The sequence below is a fragment of the Manacus vitellinus genome, unplaced genomic scaffold (assembly GCF_001715985.3).
Source record: "Manacus vitellinus isolate BGI_N305 unplaced genomic scaffold, ASM171598v3 scaffold_11_pilon, whole genome shotgun sequence".
Lineage (NCBI taxonomy): Eukaryota > Metazoa > Chordata > Aves > Passeriformes > Pipridae > Manacus > Manacus vitellinus.
In genome coordinates, this window is record NW_021938895.1 from 230,338 (window position 1) to 246,745 (window position 16,408).

At 43.2% G+C, this 16,408-nt stretch overlaps 1 protein-coding gene across 1 annotated transcript in view; it reads left to right on the plus strand.

The window, feature by feature from the left end:
- Nucleotides 1-16,408, plus strand: part of PKHD1 (PKHD1 ciliary IPT domain containing fibrocystin/polyductin) — a 256,328-nt gene that overhangs the window by 56,370 nt on the left and 183,550 nt on the right. The window contains exon 35 of the mRNA XM_018088733.3: nucleotides 3,891-4,041. Within this exon, the coding sequence (XP_017944222.3) occupies nucleotides 3,891-4,041 (151 nt within the window). The remainder of the gene's footprint in view (nucleotides 1-3,890; nucleotides 4,042-16,408) is intronic.

The following is a 16,408-nucleotide window of genomic DNA, read 5'->3' on the forward strand; positions in this document are numbered from 1 at the left end:
AATTTTTTTAACCTGTTTTAAAATATAAAAAGTAGAAGTCTAAAAATGAAATTAATTAAAAAAAGGAAAAAAATTATTTTCACAGTTACAACACCTACCTTTCAGTCAGTCTGTCATTTTCTCCCCATCATTTTTTTAAATTTGACTTAGGTTTCATAAGGTCTGGACTTAAGAAAATTCTTGTCAGTTTTGAGAAAATCATTATTAGGGAGAAAGAAATTATTTTCCTCTTGAGTGGAAGGAAGACAGAATTCTGCCCTGATCTATACAACTGGCCAAGCGTCCAAAGTCATACTGTGCACTGGTAATGTCCTGTAACATCCCAGGAAATGGGGAGGACAAGAGTAGGGAGTCCTAGAGGGGAAAAAAACCCCTGAAATTTAACTGATTTTGGAAAAAATCCCTGAAATTTAACTAATTTTAACTAATTTTCTTCAACCTCTTTTGTATTGTCATCTTTATTGTGCTCATGTTTGTCTTTTAGTTAGAAATTCAAACTTGGGCTGCTGAGTAGTTTTCCAGAGTCCTGATGTTTTTTTTCTGGTGTATCTATTTCTAAACTGCTTCTTGCTAAAGGGAAGCGGGGGCAAAGATTTGTTTGTTTTCAAATGAGTTTCCTGATTTGAGAAATCTGGGAAGAAAGAGAGAGATTTAAATCATTCAAACTGACCTATTTCAGCACTTCTGAAAACTTTTTTATTCCACATTTCAGTTCAGAAAAATGTTTCATTTCAAAATATTAATGAAATTTGTGCAGTGTTAGAAAACTAAAGTGTTCCAACCAGAAAAGAACTATTTGGCGAATTCCTGAAGTAATACACATTGATTGCTGTAGTTAATAATAATAATGACTAACAATGACAAAAATATATGTTAATTTAAGTTCTGTGCAACTGCTCAAGAGTTAAGACATTTGTGCCAGGATGGGGACAAAACTACTGAATTAATTCCTGGTTGAAGTGCACATTGAATCTCTCCCATTCTTTCTTACGAATTTTATAGAATCACAGCGTGGTTTGGGTTGGATGGGGCCTTAAATCTCATTTTGTTCCAACCCCCTGCCATGGGTAGGGACACCTTCCACTATCCCAGGTTGCTCCATGCCCTGTCCAAACTGGACCTGGACACTTCCAAGGATGTGACAGCCACAGCTTCTCTGGGCAACTTTTTACAGTGGTTTAAATAAATCTTTTCCTTTTCTAGTCTGTACCACAGCCCATCCTTTATGAACACACAGTGGCAAAAGCATTTTCCTTAGAAGAGTTGCAAGGTTTGTCATTAACAACACCTGTATCAATATACATTCCTGAATTCTCTTTAATAATTAATTCCTTTTATTACTTTTCCTTTAATCACTGCAATTTGTTGACAGTTTTCCAGCATCAGTGTTTCAGGATGTGGTTACATGATGACAGGAGGGAACCTCTCTTTGCTTACAAACAAAGCTTGTTTATTGAAAAAAACACAACAAACCCTCCCAAACATAAACAAACACACAAGCAAACAAAAACGTGAAAACCACTCAAAGGTCCTTGTATTGCTTTTAATGTCTGGTAAATTAGGCCCATGCCCTGCATCTAGCCAACTACCACCCCCTTCTGCCTTTGAAACTGTTGGTAATTTAAAAGATGCACTTTTTTCTCGGAGCATTAGAAATAAATACTCTGCAGTTTTGAAAGATAACCCAGTCCAGTGGATTACTGTACAGGACAAGAGCATTTCTCCAAGTGTTGCTATCAAAGGCAAGTGCAGTTCCCTATGGCTGGATTTTGATTATTGATGCAGCAGAGGGAAAATTCTTTTATACATTAAAAAAAAAAAGTAACTCTTGAAGGGGTTCAGCAGCTTGCAGAGGCCTTTTTTAGTAGTACTTTAGTAGTTTCTGATGTGGCTGCTTCATTTAACACTTTATTCTTCAAAAAAGGTCAAAAAAAGCATGGTCAGAGCAGGGCTTTGTCTGTAGAGCGAGCTGCTGCATCCAGCATGAAAGTTTAAAACCTTCAGGGTCATCAGACCATCCTGACCATCACCCTCCCAGCAAAGCTCTGAGCCTTGGCTTTCCAGATGGTCAGTTTTGGTAGAACTTTGGTCAAGGGAGGTGATTCTCCCCCCCTCTACTCCACTCTCATGAGGCCCCACCTGGATCCCTCTGTCCAGCTCTGGAGTCCCCAGCACAGGAAGGACATGGAGCTGTTGGAGCGAGTCCAGTTGAGGCCACCAAGATGATCAGAGAGATGGAGCAGCTCTGCTCAGAGGAAAGGCTGAGATAGTTGGGACTGTTCAGCCCGGAGAAGAGAAAGCTCTGGGGAGACCTCAGAACACCTTTCAGTACCTAAGGGGGCTCCCAGAGAGCTGGAGAGGGACTTTGGACAAGAGCCTGGAGTGACAGGACAAGGGGAAATGTCTTCACACCGAGAAAGGGTCGATTTTTACCAGGTATTAGGAAGAAATTCTTCCCTGTGAAGGTGGTGAGGCCCTGGCACAGGTTACCCAGAGAAGCTGTGGCTGCCCCATCCCTGGAAGTGTCCAAGACCAGGCTGGACCAACCTGGTGTAGGGGAAGGTGTTCCTGTCCATGGCAGAGACTTGGAATGAGATGATCTTCAAGGTCCTTCAAACCCAAACCATTCCATAATTCTAACTCTGACACTTTACCAAATCCTATTATATGGGAACCTGAAGACCTCTGAAAATCCTGGTCCTACCTCTCTGATCCTCTATTTTGTTGAGTAAATCACATTGTCCTTTCCTGAGAGAACTCTGTCCTTTCTTAGCTATTCAGGAAAGTGATGTAATTTCTGAGTCATGTTGGTGTTGCTATCACTCATCTCCTTTCTGCCCTTCTTCCTACAAGTTGCAGGTATGTGTCTGGTTGGTGGGGTGGGGAGAGGAGGGAGAAGGAGCAATGGCCAAAGAAGGAATGAAAAGTGACATTGGATTATCCTGTCCTGAGCCAAGGCCTGCGAAAATAAATTTAGAAGTTTTCCCCTCCTTTTGAATCATACAGTCATTAAGACTGGAAAAGACCTCTAAGATCATTAAGTCCAATTGTTAATCCAATACTACCATGCTCGCTAAACCATATATTGAATCCTATAGCTCCCCATAATGAAACACTACCAAACTCAGCAACTTTCAGCAGGAAAATCAAGGAAAAAAAATTTTTCTTTCCCACTACTTTTTCTATTACTTCTTCCCCCTTTGCAAGGGGAGGCTTTGGAGCAAATGTCTGCTGGTATAACTGGCACATATATCGAATCTGCTTAGTCTGGGCTGTTAAGTAAGTTTAATTAATTTACTAAGTTAATGTTCCAATGTTAGCAACAAAGCATCGCTGCAATCAGCTGGGTAGCAGGAATTGGAACCCCTAAATGAGCTCATTTTTTCACAGTTGGAATTAGGGACCAGTTAGCCAGTTGTGTGGTTTTTCCAATTTCTCCACTTGCCCTAGGGGAGTTGCAAGTTATTCATTCCCCATTGCTAAGTGTGAGTAAGATGGGGAGGGGGGAGACAGGAGCAAACCCTACTCCATGTAGGAGTCCATCTTTGATCCTAACACTGCTGATTCCCTCGCTGTTGTCTGCACTTATCTCCCTGCCTTGGTCCTAGAATGGCATTTGCTCCTGTTTTTAATAGTTTGGGGAAGCAGAAAAGCATCACTGAGAGATATTTACTGCATGTATTTTCATCCTGAGTGTGTGCAGATAAAGGGGGGAAAAAAACAAATAAACAATAAAAGAATGGAAACAAAATTACAGAAATTTGCAAAGTTTGACAAATGGTGGCCAGGAGTTGCCACAAGCTAATGGCTTGCAATGATTAATAAGAGTAAAAATAATTGCATTTCATTAAGATTGATGACACCCCATTTAACCTCCCTTCTCGTTTCAGCCCTAAAGTGGAAAGAGATGAAGTTCTCATCTATAATAGCTCCTGTAACATTACCATGGAAACTGAGGCAGAGATGGAGTGTGAGGGAGCTAATCAGCCAATTACTGCCAAGATTACTGAGATATGGAAAAACTGGGGCCAGAACACTCAGGTATAATCAAATCTTTTTTACAGACTGATTCAAACAGCTTAAAATTAAATTTGTAATATTGTGTACATTTAAAGGGGGGCAAGAAAAAAAACAATTTAGGCTGAGCAGCAGCAATATATAATATTAAATGCTTTCCAACTTTGAATAGCAGTTCTAATGCAGCACAGCTGAATTAATGGTTAACTATGGTTAATCATGTATTTTATGAGACATAAATGAGCTTTACCTTATTTTCTGGCCAATATATATCTTTTTTAACACTCTCCTTTTTTATATGAATTCAATTCTGCTTTAAAAGTGTTATTTTCTGTTGAGCAGAAATCTTAGCCATGAGGTGCAGAGTTTCAGCTCTCTGGCACAGACTTAGAATTCAGCATTTGTGCAGCTCTGGTTATATTTGGGTTTTGCTTCTTTTCAGTAGCTGGAGGAAAATGGGACAGTCTTCCCAGTGCAATCTGTGGGTGTAGCAAGAAAAAAAGATATATGCAAAGAGCTGATGACAAAAAGCTGTCATTCTAAACTACCAGCATTTCTGTACTGAAAAATGTTCATTGCAAATCTAAAATGTACTTTTAGAGTCCTCACAGTTTTGCAGAGTTTTTGGGGATGTTGAGCTGAATACTGGGTTGTGCCACCTGTAAGAAGAAATTCAGAGGGGCTGGATATTTGCTGAACACCAAATGTCCTATTGTCACCATCCTTTCCTAAATGAACAACTCCTAAGGAGTGGTTTAGACCCACCATGTACAGAGCAGTGTCAGGGGGAATAGTTACACACCCGATTTATGATAAAAAACAAATGCTGGTTTTTATCTATTCAATCAAATTATCACAGTCTTTTTAGTACAGTTAAAACTTAGGAAACTGAAGTTGACCATCAATGTTAAAGCTACCATGGGAATTTTTAACTCTATCTGCAATGTTCCCTGTATCTAAGGAACTTAAATTTAGTCTGCCACCCCAAAAGTATCTGCAGTGTCGTGGCAGAGTAATTTTAGTGCTTTTTCAGCATGAGATTCTCTCTCTGATTATTCTATATCTGACCTATTCTATAGGTAGGAGTCTCTGAACACTTCCCCTGTAAATCTACATTACAGGAATATATTGCAGCTGAGTATCCTAAAACACAATTGCTTTCCTTCATTCTGTTAAGCCTGTCCTTGGTCTGTGAAGGAATGTCACATATAGCCTGTTACCTATTAGTGTTTGTTTGCTCATCAGCCCTGCTAATTATTGTGTCAGAAACATGCCCAGCTAAGGAGAAAATCAACCCCAGAGAAATTGCTAGTTGGTTGTTGCAGGAGGCCAGCAAAGGGAAGAGATATTTTCTTATATGAATCCTTATATTCATATTTTCCTTCCCAAACGGGATAAGAGCATCTCTACAGCCCCAAAGCCTGGTTTGGAGCATTACAGGGGCATTACCTGCTGCAAGTTGTGATCTGAGCAGCTCAGCTGTGTCACAGGTCCTGTAGAGGATCACAGGTTGTCTTTTGGCTTTGGAGGGAGCAAGAATAGGAAAAGGTAGCAAGATTTGTCCCTGCTATGGTTTCCTGCTCAGAGTAGGGAAAATCAAGGAAGTCCTAAGTGTCCTGAATGAACAAATTCGTTCAGAGCAGGATGAAAACAGCAGCACTTTAGATATGGGATTTGCCGCTGCTTAATGAACCCAGCGGGCACCTGGAATCATTTTATCCCTCTTCCCAAAACTGGCTTGGGTGAGCAGAGGTGGATGGGTGGGGAGTTCAGATAAATGGTTTCAATTTTGGTCCCTTTCTAGCTGACAGCATCCCGTTAAGATTTATGACCTGGTGCAGCGTTCGCCTGCTTCACTGTGGAGGTTTAAATCATGTCATGGGAACTGGCCTTACCTTTCCAGTGGAAAAAATGGTCCCCAGGTTCAGCACTAAGCAGTGAAATGCATTAATAGCACCACGTGCCTTAGGATAATGGTGCTATTAGCAGGCAGCACAACTCTGTGTACAAGTAATGGGGCTGCATCTCTTTATAATAACATCTGGCACTCCTATTGCACGCTCATGCAAGGATCTCAAAGCACTCCATAAAAAATGGGCATGATCCATGGCTGTTCCCAGCACAGCTGCACTGCTCAGTGATTTGTTTTCTGCTTCTTCTTCTGCCAGCTGAGGGATGACCAGGCAGGCTGAGAACACAGCCCAGGTGGGCTTTGTGGGAGGGTTTGGGCAGGGATGGTTGGATGGGGGCGCTTGGTCTGTTCAGCCTGGAGAACAGGAGATGGAGGGGAGACCTCACTGCAGTTACAACTTCCTCCTGAGGGGAAGACGAGGGGCAGACACTGAGTTCTGCTCTGTGGGGACCAGTGACAGGATCCAGGGAATGGCCTGGAGTTGTGTCAGGGGAGGTTTAGGTTGGATATTAGAAAAAGGGTGGTTGGGCACTGAACAGGCTCCCCAGGTAGTGGTCATGGCCCCAAGGCTGACAGAGCTCAAGGAACATTTAGATGACACTCTCAGGCACATGATGTGACTCTTGAGGATGGTCCTTTGCAGGGCTAAGGGTTGGACTCGATGATCCTTGTGGGTCCCTTCCAACTGAGCATATTCTGTGACTGTGTGATGATGGAGCAGGATTAGCTCCAGGACAGCATTGTAAGCAAAAAGAGGCAATGTAGAATGGATGACAGAGGTTTATGCTGTCAAGAGTGTGGAATGAACAGGCACTGGCAAGAAGAGAGAACAACCTTGGCTCAGAACAGAAAACAAATAAATAAATAAAAGTAGAAGGTTGGTTCTGGGAACTTGAGTCTAAGGGATACAAGTGGTCATGATACCAAGGCTACCAGATTTCAAGCAGTGTTTGGACAATGCTCTCAGCCATGTGGTGGGATTCTTAGAGTTGTCCTGTGTAGGACCAGGAGTTGGACTCAATGATCCTTGTGGGTCCTTTTCTACTCAGGATATTCTATGATTTTATGATACAAGTTTTAGGGTAAAGTAATTTTTCCATCAGTTTTATTAAATGCGTAATAGGACCTGTTCATATATCTCAAAATAGTAAGGAAGAGATTATTGTGATGAATGGATTTGGTAGGCTGAAAATGAGGCAAATGTAGACTGTGAATGTGGAAAGGTTTGACATCAGTCTCCTGGTGGGAGAATGCTGGGCAGAAGCTCCAGAGGTGCTGGGAAGGAGCATGGTGGCTGTATGAAAGAGGATGGGTAAGGTGGTGACCTCTTCCAGGTCTGTGTTTCTGTGATGCTTTCAGCAACCCTGTTACCAATAGCTCACGTTCAGCATTAAAGATATTGGTACTTTGAACTTTTATTGTCTTAGATAGACAGAAGCTCCAAGTACTAAAGGGTCATTTTACCTGGATACAAACTCTTCATAGATGGATTTTGGCCATTTCCATAATTCCCTTTTCCACCAATAAATGCATATAAAGTTCTATTTTAATGAAAATTAAGAACCTAACACTCTATACCTTAATTTTTGGATGATCTGTGTGAGATTTGTCTGATTCTGCAGGGAAGAGAGACCTTTCACCTCTGATTTCAACATAACTTTACTTGGAAATTTGGCTTGTAGTTATCATCAAAAGTCAGAAAGTTATTTTTTGAAAATGCTGGCCGTCATCTTCATATTGCTCCCTTGAGTCATGCACTTGAATTTGCTGTATAGGTTGCATCCCTTCAAAAGCTTTTGGGCAGAATCCTCAGGAAAACAGCTGTATTTTCTGGCAGGTTCCACAAAATCTGGTCTCTGAGCTGTTGCTTGCATGAACCAAAGAATTACTGAAGTTGGAAAAGATCCCCAAGAACATCAGGTCCATTGTTACAGTCTGAGCTGGGCTCAGCTCAGGATCTAGAGGACTCTCAAAATTTCTGGGAGTTTCAAGTGGCTGTCTGGATATCTATGAGTTTCATGGCAGATTTAATGAAATTTGAGTTCAACTTGGACTTTTCTTGGGGTCTGCTTTGTGGCCCACTATCCCCCAGAGAATAGTTATGATTTTCTTTAGAAACATGATTTAAGCTCTTGTCTCACTTTATGTTTGAAGTATTTTTGTCCTGTATGACTTAATTAGGTCACTTGAAATAAGCAGAAGGCCTCTGCCCCACTGTTGCATTCAGCATCATTAGTGTTTGTAACTTGCTCTGTTATTATCTGAGAAAAGTTGCACAATTATTTTTTCTATTGGTATATAATGCAATTTAGCCTTCTGAAAAGAGAGGGGGGGAGAAGAATCTAGCACTGATTGTATATCCCACAGGACTTAATTAGCTCACAGCTTCACGATACACTGGATAATGGGAAGATGTGAATTAAATAATAAAAGGGAAAAGAGAAGCTCTAATGCTCGCTCAGTACCTGTCCACTTCCACCTTGGTTGCATAATGAGATGTCAGCACCCTGACACTGAGACATGCAAAACACACCCACAACACATGTAAAGGATGCTCATGGGAAGGTCTGACCAGGCTCGGGTGGCTCTGAACCCATTATGCTTAGTGAGCCTTCAGATTATTATTCCGGATCACTGGACCAGACCTAATCATCATGCAAGGAATGCTGTCTGAGCCATGTTTCCCTGCCCAGACTCCCCCTTCTCCTCTGGCCCAGATGGGTGATATAATGTTCAGTGGAGGGCAGATGCCACGGATATTAAGTCAGTCGTGGGGAAGCTGAACTGGTATCCTGGTGAATTCTCTACAACCCAACCCTCAAGGGGTTCCTATTAAGGAATAGAAAGCTAATAAAAAATAACTTGCTAGATAAAAATGCCATCCTGGATTATGGCTCTGCCTGGGTGTGCTGTGCTGCCTTGAGTTTGTTTTTAAACAGGGCATTAAGGGAAGGTCTTGAGATTTAAGGAGCAGCTCCGAGTATTGAGGATATGTGAATTCATAGCTTGGTGACTGATAGTGGGATAACTGGTTTGTTCACTCCCCATAAATGAAAAAAAATGAAAAACCCACAAAGGCTGTGTCTGAGATATGTACAGTCACCTAAGAGATCCTTGCTTTTCAACTTCCACTTAAAGTAACCAGGAATCTCTTGGATTCCTCTGCAGATCTTAGAATCACTCCTTTCCTTCTTTTTTTTTTTTTTTCCATTTTTTTCCCCTGCTTACCATCTGTCTGGATACCACAAGATTTGAAGGTGAGGAGGAAGATGACATAGCTTCAACCGTTGGAGATATTTGGTACTTTACAAAGTTGGCAAATCCTAGGCAGCCTTTGGGGAGCATGGAAGGCTCTCTGGAAGCCCAGAGCACTCTGGGCATAAAGGGCTGTTACTTTATTGTTCACAGCAGGACTGATGTCAAACCATAGAATGGTTTGGAATGGAAGGGACCTTAAAGATCATCTCATTCCAAACTCCTGGCATGGGCAGGGTCACCTTCCACCATCCCAGGTTGATCAGGGCCCCATCCAGCCTGGCCTTGAATACTTCCAGGAATGGGGTATGGATGAAACATGCTACCTGTGAGGATGGCCTCGTCCTGGTCTGAGTGGGAGCCTGTGAATGACTCCTGGTACCCCATGCTGGTAGAAGTCAGATTTGTGCTCCCTCCCCCTTGGTGGAAGGGAAGAAGCAGTTCCATTCATCCTGCATCATCATGTTTTGGACATGGATGTTAGAGGGCACTTCAAGTCTGACCTTTTCACCTTCCTTGTCTTGGAGCAGTAAAACTTACAGGGGAAGTGACAGAACATGTTCCAGCTTGATATGGAGTTTGTTTGGAGGGGGTTAATAAAACAGCTGCCCTCTTCTCCACTTGAGGGAGAATTATAATACAACATAATATTTTATTCCTGTGTATCCCTTTAGAGAGTGTAAAACACCAGTACCCTTTATCTGACTTTGAGGATCACATCTTGCTGGGGCTTGGGAATGCTTTTGTTTGACTTGTTAGCGAGTATCCTGATAGAACATGACTTTATGGTGTCTTGGGCTGTGAGTAGAGCTCCTAAATTCTTTGGCCAAAAATAGCCATGTCATGCAGGATGGGACATGAGGATTAGGACTAGATGAAACTGTTTAATATTTTGTGTGTATTTTCATAAATGTGCACTTTTAACAGCCTGGCATCTTGAAATTCCCTGTTTTCTTAACCTGATATCTTGGTCACAGTGTCACTTTCAGAAGGAGGTGGGGAATGCAATGAAACACACCAAGCTTCACAGAAAGGAAGTGGAGCAGTCCATAAAAAAACTAAGGAAAATAAACCCACTGAGCCAGTGTTGGGGTGCAGATGCTATCGGAGCAGAGAGGTACCAGTGCAAGGTTGTTAAGATGTAGAGAACCAAGATGGCCTCCCCAGTAACCACAGGCAATGTGAAGAGATAAATGGTTGACCCGAGCCCGTGTCAGCCTAGGATTGATGCCACTATCAGCCCTAGTGCCTTTGCAATGATTTTTTAAAAAATCTCTGATAGAGTGTGTTATCTAGTTACTGGCATGAGGGCAATGGCCTGGAGGCAGCGAGGAGGAGGGGGGAGGAAGAAAGAGAGGAGGGGAGAGAGAGAAAGAAAAAAAGGTCATTCTAGGAGGACAATCTCTGTAGGACTAAACGAGAAAATAAGGGCCTTGTTTTTGTAAAGGGGGAGGTAAATAAATAAACAAATAATAGAAAAAAGTGGCTGCTAGGTGTGTGAGGAAAGGATAGACAAAATTGCTTCTCTTCCTTTCTCTGTTTTTCTATTTTTTTTCTTTCTTCCTTTTTTCTTTTCTTTTTTTTTTTTTCCCTTTTAATGGGTTCGGCCTTGGGCTGCAATGGGAAATTTAAGAGATGTGCTTGTGGTGTGGTTTTATTTTCCTTTAACTTTTTGCTTCCTGATTTGAGGTTTAACTCTTTCCTCTCCTGCTCTCAGATCAAAAATGAAAGACTGAATGGTAACTTTCTTTATTTTTTTCCCATTGAAAACAGCCTTTTGTTGTTTTTATTTTCAATCCCACCTTCTTTCTGGTGTCTCTAAGGAGATTGCTTCCTAAGCTGTGACTTTCCAGGGAGCCCTTTTCTCCCCACCACTCATAGTGATGCTCTTAGAGGTGCATTGGAAGCTATCCCTGGGATGGAATGCCCTTCTGCCCTGGATGGGATGCCATTATGCCCAGGATGGGATGCCAATCTCCTGTAACCCACAGCACTCCAAAGCCTTTCCACTCACATTTGAACAGCCCTGTGTGAGATCAGACTTGATTGCACAGAGTGGTTTAATAAGAACTGTCTTCTTTCTCCCCCTTTCATTTATTCCTGCTCCCAACCCTTCAGAGAAACGCAGATTCAGAGTGAAAAGTGTCATTTTGAAGGTGCTCCTCCAGGGAAGAGAAAGCAAATCTTTCCCATCCCACACAAAGGGAAGGCTTGAAATAAGGTCAGAAGGGTGTAGGGAAGCCTTTCTGAGGAACTACAGGCACATGTTCTCTCCATTTGCTCCCAGGCTCTTGCACAGAGAATTGCTACCACTTTTCTGTTTGATTATGACAGAGACTCTGATTGACTCCTTTGGTGTTTAGGCAGTTTTGGAGGGGGAGGGATTGTCTGTGTTTGAAACCATGGCACTGGTTCTCTGTCTGAGGGACTTGGTCTCAAAGAATCATAGAATGGTTTGGGTTGGAAGAGACCTTAAAGATCATCTAGATCCTTCCACTAGACCAGGTTGCTCAAAGCCCCATCCAACCTGGCCTTGTCTCAGTCTGGGGGAGGCACTGGGAGTATTTGATGCCTGGGACCATGCTGGGTGTCCAGCCTTGGGCTCTGGGTGAAGTCAAAGGGAAGCCTTAAGCCTCCTCTATCTGCCCATCTTGAATTTAATTAGAAAAGGGCTGAGCAACTTGGAGGCACACATAGCCCAGACTTGTTCTGCACTGGAGCATGGCTTAACACATCTGACGGTCTTGTCCTTCGAGTGGTGTGATGTGGGATACAGATGTGGCCTTTCAGACACTTGTGTCACTAGTACAGGACTCTGCATCACCATCTGGCTTGTTTCCCCTCCCCGGTCCCAAACAGAACAACACCGTGAGCTTGATGGTCCCCACAGGAGTTTTCGGTGTAGCAGAGTCATTGTCCTACCTCCAAACACTACCCAAATATTTCTGGAGCCTAGCAAAGACTGGGCATGTGGTTACCCTTTATTGAAAGTTGGGGGACTTTAGTAGTGCCGTGTTGGCCAGAGTGGGAACACTGGAGGGGCCCTTGATGTTGTTGGACCATGGATGGAGATGATGTCTCCCTGCTCTTTAATCTTTCAAAATGCTGAGCCTACACATGTGTTGGTATGGGTCAGGTGTCATGGTGGCTCTGTGTTCCTTCAAGTCACTCCTAGTTACCAGTGGCTTGTTCACAGATTTTTACAGAGAAGAAAAACTTACTGCATGTACACAGGGCCAACAAATCCTCAGGGGCATTGACTCTTTTGGATAAGCACTGGCAGGATATGGGGCAGGACCTCAGATGGGCTGGTTATTGTGAGCCATGGGTTGCAGAGCAGCAGGATCTCCTCTTTCTGCCTCTACAATGTCTCTGTGAGGTTGGAGGCTATGCCTGAACCCTGTGTGATGCCTCTGTTGTTTATGGCATTTAGTGCTGGGTTACACACCTTCTATAAGGAAGTAACTCTAAAGCTCTGAGTTTGGCACCTGGCCTGCCCTCTAACCATGAGGGCAGTGTCAGGTGTCCCATCCAATCCACAAGAAGTGAGAAGATGCCTTGGATAAAGTATGTGGGAGGAGGACAGCGTTACGTTTTTCTTCTTTGAAAAAAAAGTGGATAAATCCTGAGGACAACAAAAGCCTGAAAAGTTTGGTCTTGTAAAAAAGCACTGGCAGTGATGGAAAGATAATTGTCTTGTGTAGTGATCTCTTCCCTGCACAGAGTTTAGAGTAAAGAGTAGAGTCAGGATAAATAGTATTTGTTGTGTTGGGTTTTTTAAAGTTTGATATTTTTTTCTGATTTTGTTACTATTGCTCACAAGGTTTAGCTTAGACTAAAAATGTGAACTGGGTGTACAGTTAAAGGACAAAAAAAATGCTGTAGTATTTAAGTCTATAGAGTGTTTATTAATAAATTAAAAAAAAATTGCTGCAGCACGAGGGAAATCCAGTGTTCAAGCATTGGGCAACAAAGAATCTACTGGAGGCTTCCTTTTGTCTCTAAGGAAAGGGTTAATTTTATGTGATTGCCACTAAAAGCAAGCTGTTTTCATGATGAGCCTGTAATAGCCGGGTGATAGACTGACTTAACAACTGCCTGCTAAATGCTGGGCACCTTCCCCTGATTGGCAGCTCCCTAAGTGGAAGCCCCTCGTGTCCAATCTGTCCTCCTGAATAGCTTCAGAGCAAAGGACTTCATTAAGGGATCGTAAGGCAACCTCGTAAAAAACAGCAAATAATTACCCCAGCGACTGGAAGGGGTGGAGGGGACTGAGGGCTCTGTGGTCCCTGAGAAGAAAAGCAGACGTGCCAGGGCAGGGAAGCATCAGGTGAAGTGGATGCAATAAACATTTCCCCGTGAACGCTGTGTCTTCTCAATAAAGAGTCAGTTTAGCCCCGTCCACGGCTTTAACAAAATATTCCCAGTTAACTCCATGGGTGGTGGAGGGCTGGGAGCTGTTAGCTCATATTCAGTTAAATTTCAAGTGTCAGAGCTCGTTAGTGGTGATTTTAGCCAAAGACAGTTTGTGAGGGGCTGGGTAAATTTGAACTTCCTCAAATAAAATTGAGGAAAGGGATTACTGTTTTTCTTGTTGATTTATTTTCCTGCTTTCACACATCCTTTTAGGGTCTGGGATTCTGATCAAGGGTCAGGCTCAACTTCACTCACTTAGGTGTTATGGTTCTCCCTCTTTCACACACATTCCTTCTCTTTCATTCTGCAATTCACATTTATTTGCTGTTTTTCCTCCTGCCTTAACCTCTGTTGGGTGAGTGGAACGTGCAGTTTTTGCTTTAAGTGTTGAAGAAAGGTTTTCCCTGAGCTCACCAGCAAACCCATGAGGGCAGGCACAGCAAGGCAGTATGGACCTTTCTATGGTAGGTTTAGATCAGATATTAGGAAGAAATTCTTCCCTGGGAGAGTGGTGAGGCCCTGGGGTTACCCAGAAAAGCTGAGGCTGCCCCATCCCTGGAAGTGTTAAAATGCCAGGTTGGATGGGGCTTGGAGCAGCCTGGGATATGCAAGGTGTCTCTGTCTGTGAAAGGGGTTGGAATGAGATGGTCTTTAAGGTCCCTTCCAACCCAAACCATCCTATGATTCTGTGATACCCTGAAATGAACAGTTTCAGAAGAAGTTGGGCAGTCCATGTTGCTCTGCAGTGACTTTTTGGGAGTCCTATGGGGGTGCATCAGGGAATGGAACCACTGGAGGTAAAAACGTGGCTTTAAAGTTGTGATTGCCCAGGGAATGTTGCAGAAATTGGGATTTTCCATGCAGAAAGGACTGCAAATGCTGGCCACTGGCATGGCCCCAAGCCAGTGTTCATTTTCAGGTCTGGAAAAGGCAGTTTCTGGACTACCAGATACCTGAGGGACTCGAAGGCAGGTACAATGGGGTAACAATTTTGGGAAAGTTCCTCCAAGTGGTCCAAGCTAGCAGTGGATGGGGCTTTTTGTGTTTGGACCGAGGCACATCCTCCTTCTGGACATACATCCTCATTTGGGTATGTGCACTACTACAGTGCCCATCTCTTCCCAAAATTAAATCCTCCTTTGGAATATGGTACCAGGCACACATCTGCATCCCTTAGCACTTGAGTGCATTCAGATACTGGGTTAAGGATGCGCCATCAGGGATTTTTGGGTAAAGAGGCCCTGGATTTTACATCCTGACAATAGATTTAAGGACAGACAAATGTGGCAGGGCAGCAGCGAAAGCCATGGAGTGCACATTATTGCAAGGGATCTGCATTTCCAACAAAGATGAGCTGTCATAGCCCTTTGAGACAGAGGAGTGGCTTTACAGCTCAAACAGTAGCAGTTTGTGCTTTCAGCTCCAAGGGTCCTCAGTTCAGAGTGAAGTGTGTTGGTCGAGCTGTTGTCTCTCACGCTAACTCTCATCTTGTTGTCTGGTTTGAATGAAGTTTGGGCTAAAACCTCTTGAAATTACAAGAGTGGCTACTGTCCCATGATGTGTGTGATGCTCTCTCCAGCAGAGGCATTCTCATTCAGTACATAGTGCACTAAATTGACTTCAGCTGCCATCTGACTCGTGTTGCGGTGCTATCTGCACCCCTGCTGACACTGTGAGCTCAAACTACCGAAACAAGAAAATAAATTAAATAGATGGAAGCACTGTTCCACTGAGAATCCGTTCTATTTTTAGCTATATAAAATAAATGTACTAAAGTGTACATATCTGCTGCAGACATGTTCTCATGTGGAAGGCGTCTTGCGTCAGGAATGTTCTCCCTTGTTTGTGCAGCTCCTTGCACAGTAGGGTCTGAGACTTCATCTGGATTTATCACAATTAAACTGACACCCCTGACTGCAGGGAAATGGGTATTCCCAGTCTTCTAAATGCCACTTAATGCTCAGATTCCCATTAGGAATTGCCAAATTCAGCTTGGAGTGACAGTGTAAAGGTAGCCTTTGCTAAGGCGTGACATCTTCCTAACCCTCCTAACCCAGTGTTACCCTATTGCTTATGTGACCTTTTCTGTATGAGTCCCATCTTCACCTTTTTACCTTTGTGGCAGATAAGTGTTTTTGAAGATGACAATAAAGATACCACAAAGCACTTTTATTCTTGGTTGCCCCGTCTGGGCTGTGCCTTTGATCCGAACGGCCGGCGTTCCAGTCAGATTGCACTATCAGATGGAGCTGGCTCTATTTCCTGCATTATTCTTCCTGGCTGTACCACATTATGCAATTATGTTTGCATTTAAACCTGAGCACTTACCTGTAATGATGCTGTAGTTCAGTCCATGATACATTATGGCAGCAGATAATGCACACAGATAGGCTAAGGCAGCATGTTGTTGATGTGCTAAAACTAAACAGGACATTGGGTTTGAAAGCGGGCTCTGAAAGCTCGCAGATTGGGCTGAGCTGTTTAAAAAGCTCACATTACTGAAATAACAGCTGTGCAGGGGGAAACTCTCTACCTGAGGGGCAGGTTCAGGGTTCTCTCCACTGCAGAAGTCTGACACCAGCACTGCTGGTCACTGCCACACACTTCTGCAGGAGCAGGATGGTCTCAGTAGTTGCTGGGAGACCCAGATCCTTCATCCCTGTAGTACAACATAAGCAAGGGGAAATGATCCTTTCAGTACCTAAAGGGGTCTTACAGAAAGGCTGGAGAGGGACTTTTCACACGGGCATGGAGTGACAGGATGAGGGGGAATGGCTTCCAACTGAAATAGAGTAGGTTTAGATTAGA